General features: G+C 55.2%; 1 protein-coding gene across 1 annotated transcript in view; it reads left to right on the forward strand.

Annotated features, from left to right (window-relative positions):
• Positions 1 to 19,648, forward strand: part of ICE1 (interactor of little elongation complex ELL subunit 1) — a 44,329-nt gene that overhangs the window by 10,645 nt on the left and 14,036 nt on the right. Inside the window, exons 6-14 of the mRNA XM_045285005.1 lie at positions 1,163 to 1,200; positions 2,234 to 2,316; positions 2,824 to 2,863; positions 2,956 to 3,012; positions 4,626 to 4,706; positions 4,800 to 4,862; positions 6,807 to 7,189; positions 9,114 to 13,784; positions 15,245 to 15,413. Coding sequence (XP_045140940.1) covers positions 1,163 to 1,200; positions 2,234 to 2,316; positions 2,824 to 2,863; positions 2,956 to 3,012; positions 4,626 to 4,706; positions 4,800 to 4,862; positions 6,807 to 7,189; positions 9,114 to 13,784; positions 15,245 to 15,413 — 5,585 coding nt within the window. The remainder of the gene's footprint in view (positions 1 to 1,162; positions 1,201 to 2,233; positions 2,317 to 2,823; positions 2,864 to 2,955; positions 3,013 to 4,625; positions 4,707 to 4,799; positions 4,863 to 6,806; positions 7,190 to 9,113; positions 13,785 to 15,244; positions 15,414 to 19,648) is intronic.

Consider the following 19,648-nt stretch of genomic DNA (forward strand, 5'->3'; position numbering starts at 1 on the left):
TCTTTTCCAGAAATGCTTTGAGCCCCAGGCCCCATCCTGTGGCCCCCTTCTTGGGCCCAGGACCTGAACTGTTAGTGCATTAGCCCCGACTGAGGCTCCTGTGGCGGCTCGGGGCCACAGGGGCTGCATACTGGCCACAGCACTTGGCAGCCCGCCCCAGAACTTTCTGGAGGAGAGAATGTCACTGTCCCCCAGCTATACAGAAAGGATCTGGAAGCATCCTGTGTGCATTCTCTATGCACGAGGGACTGGGGCGATAGTGCATGTTGCCATGGACTCACGTGTCGGCTGCTGTCTGAGACCACCAGAGAGAGCCGCGGCACGCCGCCATGAAGAGCTAGAGTCCCGGGACTGCACGGGGCAGCCCTGCCCTGCCTGCTGGGTGGAGCCAGAGTTGTCAGGCAGGGAGTTGGAGGACAGTTCCAGTTCACGAGAAGCCACAGTACGTGACCTTGTGCTCCTGCTCCCTGTGGTCTCCCGGGCCGGAGAGCTTGGCAGACGCAGACCCGCCACCCTCTCCCACAGAGGGATGGGTGGCTGCAAACCAGCAACCTTTGGGTAGCAATGCAGTGCTTACTCCCTGCACCACCAAGACTTCTTTACCCAGGTACAGTGTCAGGCTGTGTGCAGCACATAATGTACGGCAGTGCAACTTGTTACTCCAGAAACGGAGATTACGTCATCTTCAGTCATCAGTTACCACCCAGTTGTGAACACTGTGATGTGCGCTCTTCTTCTATGATAGGCACCGTCGCCCTATGGAAGACGCGTCATTAAGTAGTTTAGCTGGCGTACGCTTCACATAACGTGCTCCCAGACGCCTTACCTCGTTTCTCAGAGGGTGCAGTCCTCAAGCCCCGTTCCCCTCCTCACAGGGGGCTTGGGCTGTGAGGCTGGTGGGGGCCGGGCAGTGCTTCCTGCCGTTGTGTGCACAGGGTTGCTTCGAGGTGAAGCCCACTGGCCGGCCCCTGCTAGTAGCAGGTTATGTTCTGTTGTTTCCTGGCTGCTGGCCATTTCAGTTCACGTGTGATACCAGCAGGAACGAAATTCTTTTCTTGCGTGAGTCTAAGTTTTCAAAGCTGTGGTGTCACACACTGAGTTGTGTGTGTATGGGAGTGGGGTGGTTATGCCGATTCTCACCATTCGCCTTATGAATTACTAGGAAGAAGAAACTAGAAGCCAAAGTGAAGAAGCTGGAAGGTAACTAACTGGCTCTCTTATTATTTGGCCCAAGGAAATCGCTTGCAACTGCACAGACAGCTTACGTTTCGGGGTCTAGTGGGTGGGGTCAGTCCTTGTGTCCATGGGGGAGCCCCAGATGCCCTGAGTAAGAGCTGTGCCAGGAATAGGAAGTCGCGGGCTGTTGTGCGCTCTCGTTAGATGCCGGGCCTCCATGCCCACTCAGCCTCATTGTGTTGGTCTGCGTGCCAGCCCCATGCTGTGCACCCCTGTAGGGTTTCGCTCGAATGCTGACATTCGGGGGTCGCTGCATTCAGAGAGGTGGCACACGTTGGCTCTACAAATGTGTAGGATTTGGTCTTGGGGTTGGACCCCCTGGTGCATGCTCCTCTTTGCTAAAGAGAGGTGTAGATGGGAAAGCTCCCAGCCTCTGCTGAAGTGCCAAGGTGGGGCTCCACTGCAGCTTCCCAGGCAGCTCCCTCTCTGCAGGAGAGTGGGGCATATATACCAGGGCCTGTCCATTCTGGTGTCCACACAAGTAGGGCCTCTCTCAGGGGCCTCGGACCATGGACCACAGTGAGCCTACAGCTGAGTGTCTATAGGAATGCATGGTTCCGTCCCTCTGCTCAGACATTGGTGTGAACTGTGAGGGCCTTCGGCACATTTGTAGGGAAGGGGAATTTGCCCATGCAGTTTTTAAAGGCCCTGTGGTTCTCTCAAACTTTCAGGCTGCCAATGCTTGTGACAAGGATGCGCCATGGGGCCTTTGGCCTCGGGTGCCTGAGCCTGGGCTGGGAGGGATTCTTAAGGCTTCTGCCAGTGTTGAGAGTTTGTGATTGGGGCGTTAAAAATGAAGGTGTCCCTATAACCTAGAACTCTTCGGACACGCTGAAGGAGAAGTAACTGAAGAGGGCTTCCTCGATGCTTAGGAAATGAGAAGACCCTTCAACAGTGCAGGTCTTGCACATTGTAAACAGCAGTAATGGAGCTGTTAACACCTCTTTCTCTCTCTCTCTCCATCTCTATATCTATTTCATGGTGCATCGGGGTAAAGAGGCTGCTTTCAAGCAAATCCAGGACTTCAAACAGCTGAGAAATGAAAAGAAAGTGCTGGAGAAGGAATATAAGCAGACACAGGTGATGGATTGCCTTCCAAGGTGCAGGCCCTGTCCTGCTTTCTCTACTTTCCCAGGCCCTGCCAGCCAGCATGCTGATGCCTTAGCTGTCAGAAGACCACACGCCCTATGCCTTGCACAGAGTCGTAGTGCCCACAGCAGCGGTTCTCAACGTGTGGGTCGTGACCCCTTTTGCAGTCAAACGACCCCTTCACAGGGGTCACCCGATTCATAACAGCAAAATTATAATTATGAAGTAGCAACGAAAATAACTTTATGGTTGGGTGGGGGGCACCACAACATGAGGAACTATATTAAAGGGTCGTGGCATTAGGAAGGTTGAGAACCACTGCCCTCCAGGGCTTGCGAGGTGTCCTCTTTGTGGAAGTCCTCGTGTCCTCTGCGGTGGCCAGGCCAGTGGATTCGGACAGGTGACCCTTTGTCGGATTGTAGCTGAGTGTCCCACCCTTGTCCCACCAGGAGGTGCCTCCCTAGTTTGTTGTAACAGCCTCAGTATTTTCTTTAACAGGAAAAACTCGATGAATTTTCCAAGCAAAAACACGACAAGGGTGAGTATTCCGTGAGTGCTCGCTGAAGCTGTGTCCCGCGTGCTGTGTGAGTGTTGCGCTGTTCTAACCCTTGCTCTCCCATGTGTTTCTAGAGCTGAGGCACATTGGCACTCAGATTTCAAGTGATTCCCATGGCAACATAGATAAAAGTGAGTACGCTGCTCTCTCCTGTGATCCTGTGTGTCACTGACACTGGGTTGGGATGGTGCTACTGTTATGTGTGATAGGGACATGTCAGAGCTCCGTCTTGAGGAAACCCATCTGTGTGACCGTGTTCGCCACTGCCACATACATGATTACCATGTACATTAGCCTGTGTATCACCATCTGTATTGCCCCGTTGTTTCGCCATGTATACTACCACGTATGTTACCTTGCATATTGCCACCTATATGATTGTGAACGTTATCACATACAGTGCCATATGCAGGACCATCAGCAGTACTGTGTACATTACCTTGTGTGTGTACTACTGTGCATGCTACCACATACATTATCACCTGTCTCACCATGTACATCACTACCTGCATTTCTGCCAACAGTGCCATGTGTGGTACCATGCATAGTACCATGTATATTACCACACATTGTGTCCATGTGTGTCACCACATGTGACCATGTGCATCGCCATCTCTATCACCATGTATGTCACCACGTATTACCATCTGTATTTACAGGTTATCCTTATACCTAGAAAGTAACAGATTGAGAGTCAACCCCACGAGAAAGGCTGTCTCTGAATGGACAAATGGTTGGTTTAGAGAACTGAGAGTAAGGCTTGCTGTTCAGAGACTACCTACGGAGCAAAAGGGAGAAAACCTGCTTTCTCGCCTCCCTGGGGGCTAGAACCACCAGATGGCTATAGTTCTGTTTCTGTGGAGAGGTTTCCTTGCGGAGATCGCAGCCCGGTGGATGTCCTGAGTTTCCCTGGAGCAAGGGAGAGTCAGGAGGGTAAGTGGGGGGGGGTGTGACAGGCCATCTTCCGACCCTAGGAGGGGTTTGTCAGAAATCATCTCTGCAAGGTCCAGGAAACCTCGTCTGGGAGGTGGAGAGAGAGCCAGGTGGGGTTCGGTTAGGTCGGGTTCCATTAGGTTAGGTCAGGTCTGAGTGCCAACGTGTGGTGTCGGGCCAGAGCTGTGCCCCACAGCGTTCCAGTGCAGCCCACCAGGCATTTGTTCCCAGGGGCAAAGGGCCTAGTTCCTAGAAACCGTCTTCCTGGGGGGTTAGTGCTACACCTGAACAGAAAATTGCTGCAGGAGGCATCTGTAAAAACGCAGGGCTAACAAGGCTTATTGGTGAGCCACGTAAGCCCGTAGTGGCACGTGTGTGTCTTCACAGTGATTGACACACAGTCTGTCCCCATCGCACTCTGAGGCCCTGGCCAAAGCCAGGTGACGCCACCAGTGCAGTTTGTTCACGCAGGCGTGCAGCTGCTCAAGGCCCGAGTGAGACTAAGAAGTGCAGCCACTGACAGCTGAGCGCACAGCTCCGTCGCAGGGTCCATCTATCAGGGACCCAGCATCGGTGTCCATTCCTCACAACCCAAGAGAGCATTCCAGGCTGATACAGTTGCTTTCCCCTCACCTGCAGACGTACTTAAGGTTACTTTCTGACTGCAAGGCCACACGTTTGAAACCGGGAGCGGCTGTTGAATTTGTGGCCGATCCTAAGCCTGCTCTGAGTCTTCTAAGTCCTTTCAAACCCTTGGTCTGGCCAAGCCAGCTGCCCACGGCCACGTGCTTCCTCCTTTTCCTCCTCCCAGGGAAAGTCAAGCTGCTGCTGAAGGAGCTCTGGCTGTGCATCAACGCCACTCAGGGACTCCCAGGCGCAGACCACCTGCCAGGTGAGGACGGATTGGGGACCAGTCTCTGGGAACGCCTGCCTGCCTGCGTGGCCTCCCAGTGAGTCAGTTCATGTGGTTTTCCATGTTTGACAGCAGCTGCCACCCCAGAGAATTCAGAGGAACCTGAAGGACAGACAGCAGAATCGCTCCTGACAGGTACACGGAGGGTGCACGCTCTCTCAGCGCATAGGCAGCCGGTGGGTCCACCTGCCTGATGCTGGCTCCCTCTGCTGGTCATGGGATTCACCAGGTCCTTCTGTTGACTGCAGCAGAGGTGGCACCACGCTGGTTCGTCTGAAGGGCTGTATGGTTGTCAGTGGGGCTTCCAGTGCTACATCTAAGTCCTCAGACAGCTTTTTGCCAGCCCGTTGTTCACATGTCTGTCCTGAGCCAGTGGATCCCCTAGAGCAGCGGTTCTCAACCTTCCAAATGCTACAACTCTTTAATACAGTTCCCTATGTTGTGGTGACCACCCCCCAACCATAAAATTATTTTCGTTACTACTTCATAACTGTAATTTTGCTACTGTTATGAATCAGGTGACGTGTGAAAGGATTGTTTGACCCCCAAAGGGTCGCGACCCACAGGTGGAGAACCGCTGCCCAAGAGCTTCCTGGAATGAGGGAGAGCTTGTGGAAAGACCACACTGGGAGCCACTGAGAATGTGGCAGGTGATGGGATTTAATTTTAATGAAAGCACCTTTAAAGAGCCACACGGGACTCATGGCTGCCCGACTGGCCCACAGTTCTAACCAGCGTTTATACAAGGGGCGGGTTCCAAAACGTTCGTAGACAATGGGATTAAAATGACGTGACCTTTCTCCTGAGCTGGTTTGAAGCCTCCTTTTATTAGGTAGGACCTACGTGCTGGGGCCTCAGGCACCTGGATCGCCCGTCCTCCTGTTAAAGGTGAAACCTGAAATAAGCCAGTGGGCTCTGGACTTGCGGTGACCCCACGTGTGCAAAGGAACTCCCTCGAGTTTCCCAGCTGTGCCCTCCCTGCCGGAGTGCATCATTGGCCTCTCTGCTTCCAGGGAGATGGGAGATGCACTTTGATGCTGACAACCAGCCCCTCCCTTGGAGTTTGGCATTTCTGGCCTTGTAAGCCCTGGTCGTCTGGTTCCAATGGCCAGTGCCCATCCATTTCAGTCACTAACTGCCTTCGATGTTGATCTTTTTGCTCTCTGTTATTTTTGGCAAATTTTAATTCCCGACTCATACTTGGTACATTCCCCATTTTGGTTATTAATATGTGCTTCCAGCTGGTTCTTCTAAATTTGGGTAGTGCCCTGAGAGCAAGTAAAGGCCCCTACAGCTCTGGTCCTTCCACGACTTTATAGGTGATAATACCTCGAGGAGGCAGTCTTTCCAGCCTGAGGGCTCATCCGCCAGCCCATGTCAGGAAGCTCTACCTCTCTGACGGTTTCCAACGGCCCCTCAGTAGTGGACCGCCTCTTTCTTCTTCCTGGTCTGCCTTAATTGGATGCTTCTCTGAAACCTGTTCACCTTGTGTGGGGGATGATTCTGCAAAGAATTGGAATGCCGGAAGCCTTGCCACCGCAGTGCGACCCAGGGACAGACTAGCCAGTCCCACTCCAGTAACCGCTACTGGTTGTGCATGGGGATCCTTGGCGGTGCGGTGGCTAAGGCTTGGACGGGTAACCGAAACCTCAGCGTTTAAGCCGGTACCCCCTGCACAGGAGCATGGGGGCGCCCTGGTTGCTCTGCAAAGGCCTGCATTCCTCAGAACCCTAGCAGGTGTGCTGTGCCCATGCTGTGGCAGCGAATTAGGGGTTGACTCAGCAGAGGCTTCAGGGCTTGTGACTGAGCACCTTGTCGTGCTGGCGGCCGTTTGAATGGCATCCTTCGTGACATCGGGTCCTTTGCCCGGTTTTAGACTGGGCGGTTTGTCTCTGTTACGCTGTAGCGTATTAGATGCATGCTGTCCATCAGACCCTTATTAGTTTAGACTTCCCATAATTCTCTCCTCATCTTGTCCTTAAAAAAAAATTCCCATTTAGCATTATGCACATTAGGATGCATTTATAATCCTGTAAATGTCTGCGGTACTCATGGTTTCTTCTAACCCTACCTGTGTAGACAGATGCAGAGAGCCTGTGGAAGCCGGCGGGTTGTCACCCCTGCAGTACGGTCCCCCCGGGACACCTGACACGCAGATGGGTCCAGCCAGCACACCAGCCCTGGACATACGAGGTGACTTCTCTGCGTATGAAGACAGTGTCGGCAAGGAGTGGCCAGGGCAAGCAGGGTCCTGGAAGAAACCCAGCCCCCCTGAGGCCTCGTTGCCCTGGCCGAGTGACGAGGACCAGAGCGTGGACTTTGCCCATCACGACCCGTCTTTCGATGAGGACCTGCAGGCGGCCATTAACTTCTTCAAGCTCCCCCCGCCTCTGCTGTCTCCAGTGCCCTCACCCCCTCCAGTGCCATCACCCCACGCGGGGCTCTCCCCTGCACGTGCACCCGTGAGTTCGGCCTCTCGCACAGTGTGTTGTCTGTCCTGGACTGCCGGCCACTGGCCCAGGCTCAGAGCTGAGTGGGGCACCATGAGGGACGTCAGAAAGTTCAGGGGAAAATCCAGTCTGTTCAGTCATTTTCCCGGGCACTTTAAGCAGCCCCTCATTTGTGTATTGGGTTCTTTCACTAAGGTGTGGTTGTAAGGAGTTCTGGGAGTGCCATGGGCTGCACGTTGGGATGCTAACCACAAGGTCAGCAGTTCAAACCCACTGGCCTGTTGTACAGATTAGAGCCTAGGAAAGCCCGGGCAGAGCTGCCCTCCCCTCAGTGGACCCCAGGGCAGTGGGTGTTTTTATTTATGTGTTGTTGTTGGGCTGCCTTTTGCTTTTTCCCGTAAATCTTTCCTACTGTCCATTCCGAGTTTCTGGTGTGCGGATCCAGGTGAGTTTGGTTCCACCACCCTGGTCTCTGGTGCCCCTTGGCCTGGAGGAGATGTGGAGGGAATGTGTCAGAGGGCAGTTTTGTGGGCATAGCGTCTCTCAGAGGCAGGGAGTCCTTGTGTTTGACTCTGATGGGTGTGTGTGTGTGTGTGTGTGTGTGTGTGTGATTTTCTTAGCAGTTCAGTGACTGGCACAAATCCAGACCCATGGGGGGTGGTTCTTGGCAAGTTAGTCCATGCCCATGAAGTGACAGTGAGCGAGGTCCAGACCTCTGTGTGTGTGCGCGCACTCATACACACTTGGAGCAACTTGGGCTTGCTGGCTCAAAGCCTTCTAGGCACCCTACTGGGTGGGAGGAGTAGGTGTGGCTGGCTGGGGGCTGAGGAGAGGATAGGTGGTTGCTCAGCTGTGCTAGCCTGAGCAGAGGTGAGTCCACAGGTAGGGTGAGTGGAGGGCAGTACTGCTGTCCATTGGAGAGGCAGGGCAAGCTGTCATCTTAGCCACAGGCACTGGACACTGCAGAGATGAGGACCAGCTGGTCACGTGCTCAGGGAAATGCACTGGCACAGCCAGCTCGATGGGAGAGGGTGGGCTGGGAAAGGCCAACCCATGGACTCCATGGGCATGTGGACATGGAGCCCAGCAGTTGAAGAAGTGGGAACTGGTTGCCAGGGTGCTGTGAGGTCCTCGAGCAGCCCTGGGGGCCGGCTGGCTCTCTAAGCTCAGTCAGTGAGGTGAGGCTTGGGGAGATGCAGGAGGCCGTGCTCACATAGGCAGCACAGGAGACCCTGCTGGGTGGGCAGCAGGGTGTCGTGATTTCACGGTGACAGTGGGAGGACATCGTGTTTGGGATAGAGCGGAAGGCCCTCCAGGAGATGGACTGACACAGTGGCTGTAACCCCATTCGTATGGTCACTGCGTGTCAGAACCAGCTTGATGGCACCTAACACCGGGTTTGTGGATGGGGCTAGGCAGGATGTGGTGGTGGGAGGGGAGTTTCCAAGTGGGACTAGGCAGGATGTGGTGGTGGTGGGCTCTGGGAGCCATGGCTGTTGCGGTTTAGAGCTGGTACGTTGCGTGCTAGGAAAAGGAAGATCACCCTGGTCCTCAGCTGCTGGAATTTGGCTGGTGTCAGGGAGAAGCAGGCTTCTTGGGGAAACTCCCAAACCACACCCGCTGCCATCGGGTGATCCCCACACAGGGTGGCTGGGGCCAGCATTGAACTGCCCATGGCTTTCCATGGCTAAATCATCAGGAAGCAGACGGCCACTTTCTCTTACTCGGCTGTGGGTTCAAACCGCCTACCTTCTGGCTAACAGTTCAGCTTGCTACTCTGTGTCACCAGGGCTCTCGGAGCTGGGGAGTGGGGTGGGGGGTGTTCTCGGGCAGCCTGCAGCTTGTGTGTGCACACTCCACTGATGGCGGGGCACTGCGTGGTGCACTCTGCGTGGTGCACTCGTCTGATGCCTGCTCCGCCCCATCTCTTCTGCAGGGGGCCGACTTCGGGGCGTACTCCGACTCCAGTGAGGAGGGCTCGGGGCAGCGGCGGCACCTGGCTGGCTCCACTGCAGAAGATGATGCCACCGAGCCGCAGAACTACTTCATGAGGAGTGAGGGGAGCTGCACCCTGTTGGAGCCACCCGCGCCCCAGGAAGTGCTGCCGGCGCCCATCTCATCTGAGGAGAATGGGCTAGCAGGGCTGCCACAGCTGCCTGCTGTAGCTGCAGAACCACTGAGGCGAGAGGCCGCGACATCCCCACGTGCCCCACAGAGAGGTGCTGCAGGGTGGCAAGCAGAGGCCAGCGAGCTGGAGAAGGCTGTGCAGACCGAGGACGCAGACAAGGCCGTGCAGACTGAGGACATGGCGCTCGGAAGTCCCCGTCGACCCGTGTGGCCTCGCTCACCTCCCCTCAGCCAGAGGCCTTTGCGGGACCTGCTTGAGTCTGGAAAGAAGACCCTCCTGTCCGAGCTGACCAGGCGAGCTCTGGGCAGTGAGATGGCGTCAGAGTCAGACCGCGTACGAGCCATCTCAGAGCTCTTCCACCGAGTGTCCTGCGAGCTGGAAAAGGGGGCCGAGGGCAGGCAGGGGCTGGGCTGCAGGGGGACACCCGAGTCAGACGAAGGCTCAGGGCACGTGGCGGGGCTGGATGTGGACATGGACATGGATATGAGCATTTCACCCTCCTCTCCCTCGGGAGCACTGTCTCTCTGCAGTGCACCCCAGTCATCGGACGACGAAGACATGCCAGTTCCACCCACAAGAGCCCTCCCGGAAGAGCCTTGTGCCACACAGAGAATGGCCCTCTCGGGGTCCAGCCTGGGCAGCCTTCAGCCGGAGATCCCGCCCCAGTGCTCCGTGGGGGGGAGCGAACTGGACAGCAGCGGCCACACTCTGAGCCCCAAGATGGGGGCCGCTCGTCTCCACAACCCAAGCGGCCGCTTGCGAGAAGGGACAAACGTGGTAAGGGAGATCCGTTCGCTTCTTCAGCCCACGTGTTTGAAAGCTGCAAGGGACAGGCCCTGTGAGCACAAAGTTGCCGGCTCCGAGTGCCCGATCCACATGCTGGCCCCTTCCCGGGCGGCGGCTGCTCACAACCCGTCCTGGCACCATAGTGATTTCCTGAAGAGAACCGTGGAAGGGAGCCTGAAAGCTGCTTTGGATTGCGGGCAGGAGGCCACCTCATCCCTGGAAACCCGAGGCTCCACACCCACACCTGAACCTCCTCCAGACACCAGCCGCCCCGGGCAGGTTAGGCCTGCCTCGCTGCTGCTGCTGCCTAATCAAGTCTCTGTCATTACCACACAGGCCAGACTCGAGAACATCCCAAGTGCAGCCTCCGGACACCTCCAGCTGCAGGGGAGGGAGGCCCCACCAGCAGCAGAAAGCCCTAGGGCCAGTCCTGACTCCCTGGCCCCTGCACCTGCGCCCACACCTGCTCCTGCACTGGTGCCAGCACCCCCACCAGCTTCTGCACCCATGCCTGTGCCCTGGAATGATGGAAGGGAGCCTCCAAAAAGTCAGGAGGCAGCCTCTACACCTATTGCTTCCCCTGGGGGCTCCACCCCCCAGCCACGGTTCAATTCGGATTCTGATAGTAGCATTTTGCTAGGAGAAAACTCTCCTTGTTCCATAAGCAGTAGATTATCTTTCTCTCTTGAAAACCTCCCAGCCCTGAGTCCAGACCAGGAGGAACTGCAGAAACAGAGACAGTCCCCTCTTGAGCCCCTAAATCCAGAGGTGCCCGGAATGGCCACATCGCCCACTTCCTCCAGTGAGCTGCCCTGTGGGGACTTGGGCTGCTCCAGCAGCCAGGCCCCAGCTGCCTCGGGTGGCATTCCTGGTCCAGCACAGGGCCGTGACGGGTCTCCACGGCCGGGCTCCAGTGCACCGACTGCTGTGTTTTCTGAAGACCTGGCTTGTGCGGGACACACTGCGGCACTTGTGCAGGAGGAGGAGGAGGCCCGTGCGCTCAGCCAGCATCGTCCCCTGGAGCCCCCATGCTGCTACACAGGCCTTCGAGAGAGAGCCGTGGAGGACACGGAGGGCGAGGGTCTCAGCTGTAGCGAGGGCGAAAGCGAGGCCGGAGCCCTGCTGGGTGCTGGAAAGCCAGGCATGGCAGGCGCAGCCCCGGCCGAGGCAGCGGGCGCCCCTGTGCCTGCCAGCCAGCCTTGTGTCGAAGTGGGCCACCTGACCTCCGCTCTGCAGGAAGTGAACATCAGTGCCCTTTCAGACATCGACCAACTCTCCACATCAGAGGTCGTCCGCTTCCTGGAAAGTTGTCAGTTAAGGGATTACAGCTCAGGGGACTCCTTTTCAGAATGTTCCAGTAAAGGAGTCCTGAATCTGGAAGGGGCCAAAGAACTCCGAGAAGGTGAGGTGTTGGGTGAGCAGAGCAGCCCTCCACCCGGTGGAGAGGAGGGTCCTGCAGAGCCACCCAGCTCTGAGGAGGAGGGGCTCCCCATGTGCGCTTCGGATACCCTGTCCGAGGTCCTCACCAGCATCCTGCCCGAGCTGCACGGTCAGTATGGGGATGCGGCTGCCCACGCCTCAGTTGAGGCGCTGACACCAGACACATCCCAGGCTATGGCTGCCCCGCAGGAAGGGGTGGCTCCTGCACAGCCAGCAACTGTTCCCCTTCAGAAACCTGCAGCTTCTCTGCAGGAAGTGGGGGCAGCTCTCCCACAGGAAGCTGTTCCTCCCCCACAGGAAGCAGTGCTTCCCCCACAGGAAGAGTCGGCAGCTCCCCTACAGGAAGAGGCCGCAGCTTCTACTCAGGAAGAGATGGCAGCTCCCCCAGAGGAGGAGGTCGCCGTAGCTCCGCCTAAGGAAGAGGCGGCAGCTCTCCCACATGAAGCGGCTCACTCCCCCTCCCATTTGGTAGAGCTGCCACCATTGGCAAGCCTGGGCCCCCCGAGCAGCCCTCTGGCCAGTGGTGGGTCTGATGGTGAGGGCGGTTTGGACGCTCCTGGAGACTCGCTGCTGTCGGCAGTGACCTCAGAAGTGATCAGCGTGCTCATAAATACAGGCCACAACCTAGTGATTGGTAGCGGGGACCAGTGGACAGTCATAAACAGCGTGGCAGTCCTGTCAGGCCTGGACCAGGTCTTGCTGTGTGACACCTCTGGGGACCCCACTATTTCTCCAGATCAGGAAGGACTGGAAGCTGGTTTCTTAACTATTTCCCCTGTGGAGAAGGACCCAGAAGGCCTTGGGACTGGCTCTCCAGCAAAGGAGCCTGGGTGCAGCAGCCCCCAGCCCTGTAGCCAGGAGGTGGCAGCCAGCACCGGACCAGGTGCCAACTTCGACAAGAGCCGTCTGCGCCTCCGGCCTGTCCGGCCCAGTGTCCGCATCAATGCGCAGATCTATAGCCCGGACTTTGAGTCTCAGGCCGTCGCGTCTGACCACACATACTATAACACCAGGCTTGAGCCTAGTGGCAGGAATAAGAACCGATCCAAGGTTCCCATCAAGGATCAGCCAGCCAAGGCAGTGAAGGCTTCAGTGCCCAGCAGGGCTGATGGTGCCCTGAGTGACACTGCTCCTTTGTCGTTGTCGGGGGAAGTGGTTAGTTCTAAGCCTCAGAAAAACCCGGCCCAAGCAGTCATTGCCAATGCAGACACTTCCACTCCACCCGAGGGATCCGCCCTACCTGAAGCCGCTTCTGACGCGTTGAGCAAAATTCGGCAGGAGGTGGGCCCCCCGCTGCCCCCACTTCTGGCACCCCTGATTGCGACCCCGCCCAGGACTTCACAGCCGGTTTCTCCGCCGCAGTCAAGCTGCAGCCCCTCCTCACCAGCCTCCCCCATGGCATCGCCCCTATCCGGAGCGGCCCGGCCCACCCCTCCGACCTTAGCCTGTCTGTCACCCTGCACAGCAGAGGCCGGGGAGAGGGGGGTGCATTCCCCGCTGCAGTTCTGCGCCGCAACACCAAAGCACGCGCTCCCTGTGCCTGGCCGTCTTCCCCCCATGGCACCCAGCCCCACCACACTGGGGGGTGCCCAGGAGAGCTCCGTGAAGATGCTGGACACTATGTACCCAGAGCTGTCTGCCCGGGCCCGTACCCTGCACATCCTCAAAGGGGGCCTTCAGCTCAGCGGCGGGCCGTCCGCCGAGGCCAGCACCCTGTGTGGCCCCCTGGCCGCTGCCGCCAGCTTCAAGGCCATCACCTCTGAGTCCACTGCTTTTGTGAAGCCCGGGGGTGGTGCCGCTACGGATTGCAGCCAAGAGCAGTCAAAGACCTCAGGCACCCCCCAGGATGCTGGCGCCAAAAGGACACTGTCCCTGGTCACACTGCGCAGCGCTAAGAGGCTCCGCCTGGACATTGGGCCCCTCACTTCAGAAACCAGGGGCGCAGGGACAGAAGGGGTGGGCCGAAGCCTCCGCAGGACCATCCCGCCAACCCAAGCAATGCCAGCCAACGGGGAGGGAAGCTGCTTTGTGGCGGCAGCGGTCCTTGCGGCTCCCCAGTCACGCTCCAACCCAAGAGAAACTGTGGAGTCACATGACAAAACCATCGCCAACGCACTGAGGAAGCTGGAAGAGGCGTCCTTCGACCTGCTGCCTGTCATCCGGAGCCATGTCTATGTCGGGAACATCTCCAAGAAGCCCGTCATGAGAGACCAGGAGAAAGAGGTGGTCTACGAGTTCAGCACCGCCAAAAAGGTAGGTGCCGTGCTTTGCGCTGCTTGGGTGCGCTAGGCGTGTTGGGTCATTACAAGCTGCACTGCTGCCGCCTCCGGGACGGGCTGACTGGAGCACCACACCGCTCGCTCGAGGTGTTCAGGAAAGTCACACGCTGGGGCTAAAGTGGCCTGTTTCCCACCGATCCCGGTGGGTGTTTGAGGTTCAGAATGACTTGTCCCCGAGATGTCCCTCCCTCTCAGGAGGCTTCACTGAGTTGCAGGCCATCCCTGTCACTGCAGGCGACCAGCCTTGTAGCTGGTCCTGACCCTTTTGGTCACTTGAACAGACCCAAGTTTTAGCCCGAACGGGAATTGCTGCAGGCTGAGGCTTTGCAGCTGGAAACTGTCCTGCACAAAGGGAAGCAGAGCAGGGACCTGAGCACCCGGCAGCCAGACTCCCGCTGTCAGACTTGGAGCCCCAGGGACTCGGGCAGAAGTGGTCTGGGTGCTGGGCTCTGCCAGAGTGTGCTCCCCTGGGGTGGGCGCCTGAGGGGCAGAGTTCATGGTGCCTCTTCAAAGCGTCCTGTTGCTGGGCTTCCGCCTGCCAACTGCTGCTGTTCCTGGTGGTACGCAGTTGTTAGACACCGCCTCTGTGGCTTCTGCATCAGCCCCTGCTTAGCCTCTCTGAGGATGAGTAGGAGCTGTCCTGAAGTTTAGAGTCCCACAAAGAAGTGCTTAACACCCACCCCTTCCACCGGAATTTGTCCTTGATTCATACATCATGTGGGGGGAGGGGGGGCGGCAAGTATTGAGGATTGGGGCTGGATTGTAAAGATCTACCTAAGATAGTGGGAGACCTTTTGTAGCCCTGTGGTTTCTGAATGAACCCCTTGACGTCTGGTATGGATGACGCCGAGGCCAGTGGCTCCTGCTGCGTGCTTACCTTACGGCCTCTCAGCCCGAAGGGTATAAATACCTGCCTCTGACAAGGAGGCACATTCTCCCAACAAACCAAAAACTAAAACAACAGCAAAAGCCTCACTACCATCTGAGCCGATTCTAACTCAGGGTGACCCTCTAGGACAGGATAGATCTGCCTAGCACCTAAAGCTCTCTTCTTGGTCAAGAGAAATGGTACCCAGCACGGGAAAAGCCTCCATAGTGTGGATGGGGTGTGTAGAGTGGCTTGGATTGCACAAAACAGACAACGTAGACCAGCAAGATCACCTTAGCCCAGGACATTACATTCTGGTCCCCAGTGCCGTTCCAGTAAGCTATTGGATGTACCCAGACTTACCCTGTGGCCCTGCAGGCCTACAAACGTGGCACTGACCACAGCTGGGAGGTGGTTGCCATCGGGACTCTGTGTTCCCAGGAAGTGTGAGCTGCCCTCTTCCATTGGATGGCTGTTCTTAGGCATTGGTGTCTCTTGGGGAGGCCCACGGTGAAGTGCCTACTCAGCATTGTCACCCCAGCCTCATGTTCCATTTCCCTCCCCAGCACCTGGCCGAGTGCTTCCTGCACTCGATCCTCTCGGAGCTGCACCTTCAGAAGAGCTCGGCACAGCACTGCTACCTGCACGCTCTCTGCAGGGTCTACGTGGGCATCTGCCGGCAGCTCGGAGACCTGGAGAGAGCACGCATGTTCTGCTACAGCATCCTTAAGGAAGGTGTGTGCCCTGGGGCCCCACGGGAGGGGGCTCATGCTCTCTCCTTCAGCCTTGGTAAGCTTGCCTCGGCTGTGTGACAGGGTCTAGGACCTACCTGAGGAGGACCTGCGGTTAGCAGTGCAGCTCTTACCTGACAGTGACCACAAAGCAAGTGGAGGCCGTGAAAGTGGGTCTGGATCTTTTCAGGAGGATTCACAAGCTGAGGAAAAGGAGGAGGGTGGCGGGAGGTAAAGGGCTGATGAGGGTGTGAGGGTGGTCTCCCCCTGCACTGTGCTGCAGCAATCTCTGCCGTCAGACTGGATTGGAAGCCAGTCCTCAGCTTGTGGGGCTGGGGATGGTGCCCACATTGGAGAGGCTCCCCGTGTTGGTCCCCAGCACCTTTGTGGGGCTTTCCGGTCTGCATCTGTTTTACCCTTCTTAACACATGTCTCAACCTTGCTTGTCTCTTCTCTCTAACTAGCTTGTGTCTTACAGGTGAAGGGTTCTGTCTGTCTGTCCGCCATGCTTCTCTCTTCCTTCAGGAAAGTGCCATCGGCTTGTGTTCACCACGTGCAGTAGAGGCAGGACTGGAGAGGTCTAAGGGGTTGGGAAGCTTTCGTTGTCAGAGGGATTGTCTGCCGAGTTGTGGAGATGCCACATTCTGTGATGGCCTGAGGAGAACATGGTAGAACCGGGGTTTCTGTGCTTCCTTATCTGAAGCAGGAGGCTGCACGGAGCCGTCAGTTGTCTGCTGCTGAGTAACAAGTTCCCCGGGATGGTGTTGAGCAAATCACAGAGAATGAATCCTGCTAACAGCCACGAGAGCTTGAAAGCAGAGGTTGCCCCAGTCAGCCTCGGGTGAGACCCAGGTCCTGCCTTGGTGCTGTTGCTGCTGCTGCTGCTGCCTTGGGCGAGAAGTCAGCTAAGCCCGCCGAGACTGAGCAGACGTTGTGAGGTCACGGATGGGCACCATCCAAGGCCACTGTCCCGGGAAACTTGTTACTCAGCAGCAGACAACTAACAACTCAACTTCTGCTTTGTTCTCTTTACCGGCTGTCATCAAATTAAAGCTACCAAACCAGAGAGCCGTGCATGAAGGCCGAGGGCGGCGTGAGCAGAGAAGAACGCTGCTCTCGAGATGAATTAACTCAGTGACACGGGGTCACTCTGAGTTGGAATTAACTGGAGGCCACCTCAGACAACAGCATCTTATTACCAGGACACCCAAACAGACACACCGATTCTGACCAAAGGAAATTTCAGGTCTTGTCTCGGAAATAAAAATATGGAAGCAAGATTATGTAGCAAATTCTTGCATATTGAACCCAGCCATGAGTTATTTGTTCTAGAAATGTTTAACAGTCAAAAATTGAGTTGAAGAGGAAAGCAACAGTTTAATCCAGAAAAATCAACAGTCTTCCCAATAAAAACTCCTCAAATTTGATAAGTGCTGGGGAACACTAGAAAGTATTCACATGAAGAGTGTTACAGTAAACCTAATGTCATATTTCTGAATGGCGAAGCTAAATACTTCTTTGAATCTGGAATGAAGCAAAAACGAACACTTTAAAAATTACTTTTTGCCAAACCGTCACCATCATGGAGTCAGTTCAGCCTCGTGGCAAATTGTAGAGCAGAGTAGAACTGCCCTTCACTTCCCAGACTGGATCTGCCCGCAAGTAGCTGCACAAGCTGGGCAGCGGACGGGAAGGAGGGTGGAGAAGATTGATTGTATTTGAATGGTGGTGTTGGGCACAAGTATTGAGTAAAGCCCTACCAGATGAATGATGAATGAACAAGTGCTCCTTAGCCATGAGGATGGTGAGACGTATCAGTAGAAACCGGTCTCTTGGGAAAAGACATCACGCTTGGTAAAGGAGGTCGGAGACAAAGAGGAAGACCCTCAGTAGAGGGATTGACACTGGTTGCAAGAGTGAGCTGAACACAGCAGTGCTTTGTGAGGGTGGTGCCGGACTGACCGCTGAGTCAGACCAACTTCATGGCATCTCACAACATACTAAAATTAAACATTTGGATAATAAAACTTCACTTTGAGAAGATTTAAGAAATGAAATACTTACAAATTTAACAAAATATGTGCAAGATCTTAAAACGGACACTTATTTTCTGAGTAATTGAAGATGACCCCGAAAGGAGAAGTGTTGCATGTTCGTGGGTTGGAGAATTCAGTATGGTTATGAAGTCGTTTCTACACATTGGCCTGTAATTTCCCATTGCCATTCTCACCAGAACCTCTCAGGCTTGCTTATAGACTTTGAGGGCCAGATTTGGAGTTTTATGTGGACATAAATGTAACCAAAATGACCAAAGCAATTTAGAGAGAGAGAGAGAGAGTGTGTGTGTGTGTTGCCTTGTCGCTCTATATTTGACCAAGTGCAAGAAGTAATAGAGAGAGAGAGAGTGTGTGTGTTTTGTCAGTCTATAGTTGACCAAGTTCAAGAAGTAATGAAAGTTGCAGGAAAATTATCTCAACAAATTGCTGTGGAACAAGTAGCTTTGTGTTTCTTAGCACAGGCCATGCAGAAAAATTAGCTTGAAATTAATTAATTGTAGTACTAAATCTGAAAGCAAAGTGTATACAACTCCTTAAAAGGAAACAGAAGAAAATCTTCTTACCCATGGTGTCGGCCTAGATGTGTTCGGGCGAATGATAATCTCCGTAAATGCAAACAGGATCATGCGTGAGTGTCGACTTGATGCCAACTCAGCAATCCTGTTTCAGAAGCGGATAGAAGTGCCCGCGTGGTCTCTGAGGCTGTAACTGTACAGGAGTGAAAGCCTCGCATTTCTGTCCCCCGCCACTAGAGTTTGCACGTTGCATGTAACCAGTGCCTCCACCAGGACACCATGATCCATTTGTTTTTCAGCAATAGGAAGAACATTTGCTCTTCAGAAAACATAAGTAAATGTATAAAGGGAGATAGTAGATATTCTCAGTACCTGTAACTATGTTAATAATTTCCACATCAATGAAAAGCCGACAACCTGTCAAAAATGACAGAATATTCTAAAGGGAAGTATGTGAATTGCCAAGTCCCACCAGGGTCAGGGAGTTAGTTCTGACTCTTAACAATCCCCTACACCCCACAGGAGAGAGAATCTTAACAAGAGCAGGCAGCCTGGTCTTCCCCTCTGAGCAGTGGGTGGTTAGCAGCCTGATGCTGAGCACAGTGCTCCAGTTGAGGGATTGAAGGCCTGCTGAACCTGGTCGTCGTCGTCGTCGTCGTACGTTGCCATGGAGTTGACCGCGTCCGACACTCAGCTGTAATGCAGGGCGCCGATGCCTCATCCTGCCCGTCTCACAACCGCTAGTGTGCACAAGCCCATTGCCTCCACTGCCCTGCGGCTCTGTTTCTCTTCTCTGCCTGTCAACTTTGCCAAACAGGATGTCTCTCTCTACCTTTCCTGACGATGCGCCCAGTGTAAGCAAGGTCAAGGATGGCCATACCCCCTCTGACTGTAGTGCCTTCTACCGGTAGTGAGGTACTGCCATTCAAATCCCCAGTGATACACCCTGCGATCAGTGGCCCAGCTGAAATTAAAAAGACAGACAATAACAAAGCGGTGGATAGCACTGTGACCTAGAGTCAAGGTGAGCAACACAGCGATAATTTTCTTACCAAACTAAGGCATGTATCAAAAGACCCAGCGGCTGCATTTCTAGGTGTTTTCTCCCACTGAAGTGAAAAAGCAGTACACCAATACTCGGCTGTCTCACTCATAAACACCCGCCTGGAAATAATTGCCCCATGGATGGAAAACACCTGTGACATGTCCCAATGACGGGCCACTTCTCAGCATTACAAAGGGTTATACTGGGGTCTCTAGGTAGAGCAGGGGGTACCCCCTGCAACAACATGCGGGGTGAACACACTGCAGTGGGATGCTCTCATGAAGTGCCTGCCCTTGATAGTGACGGGGATCATCCTGGGGTGTCAAAGCCCGCAGAGGGAGTCTTCGTGGGGGGCGGGGGGAGGAAAGACTCCCTTGATGGCATTGGTGTCAGGTGGGTCAGCTCTTCCAAATCCATTAAACTGAGGACTTAATATTGCACATGAATAATGCCTTATTAAGATGATGCTAAAATAAAAACCAGCTGAGGGGCCGGCCCCAATCCCAACTACTTCATGGACACCTGCCCCTCCCCCCAGAAGAATTTATTTCAAAGGACGGCACGGAATCTGCAGCTCCGGGAGAGGGACATATCTGATCAGAGCACACAGGAGCAGATGAAG

The sequence above is a fragment of the Echinops telfairi genome, unplaced genomic scaffold (genome assembly GCF_000313985.2).
Source record: "Echinops telfairi isolate 266 unplaced genomic scaffold, ASM31398v2 ScPeMD7_7469;HRSCAF=8507_1, whole genome shotgun sequence".
NCBI lineage: Eukaryota > Metazoa > Chordata > Mammalia > Afrosoricida > Tenrecidae > Echinops > Echinops telfairi.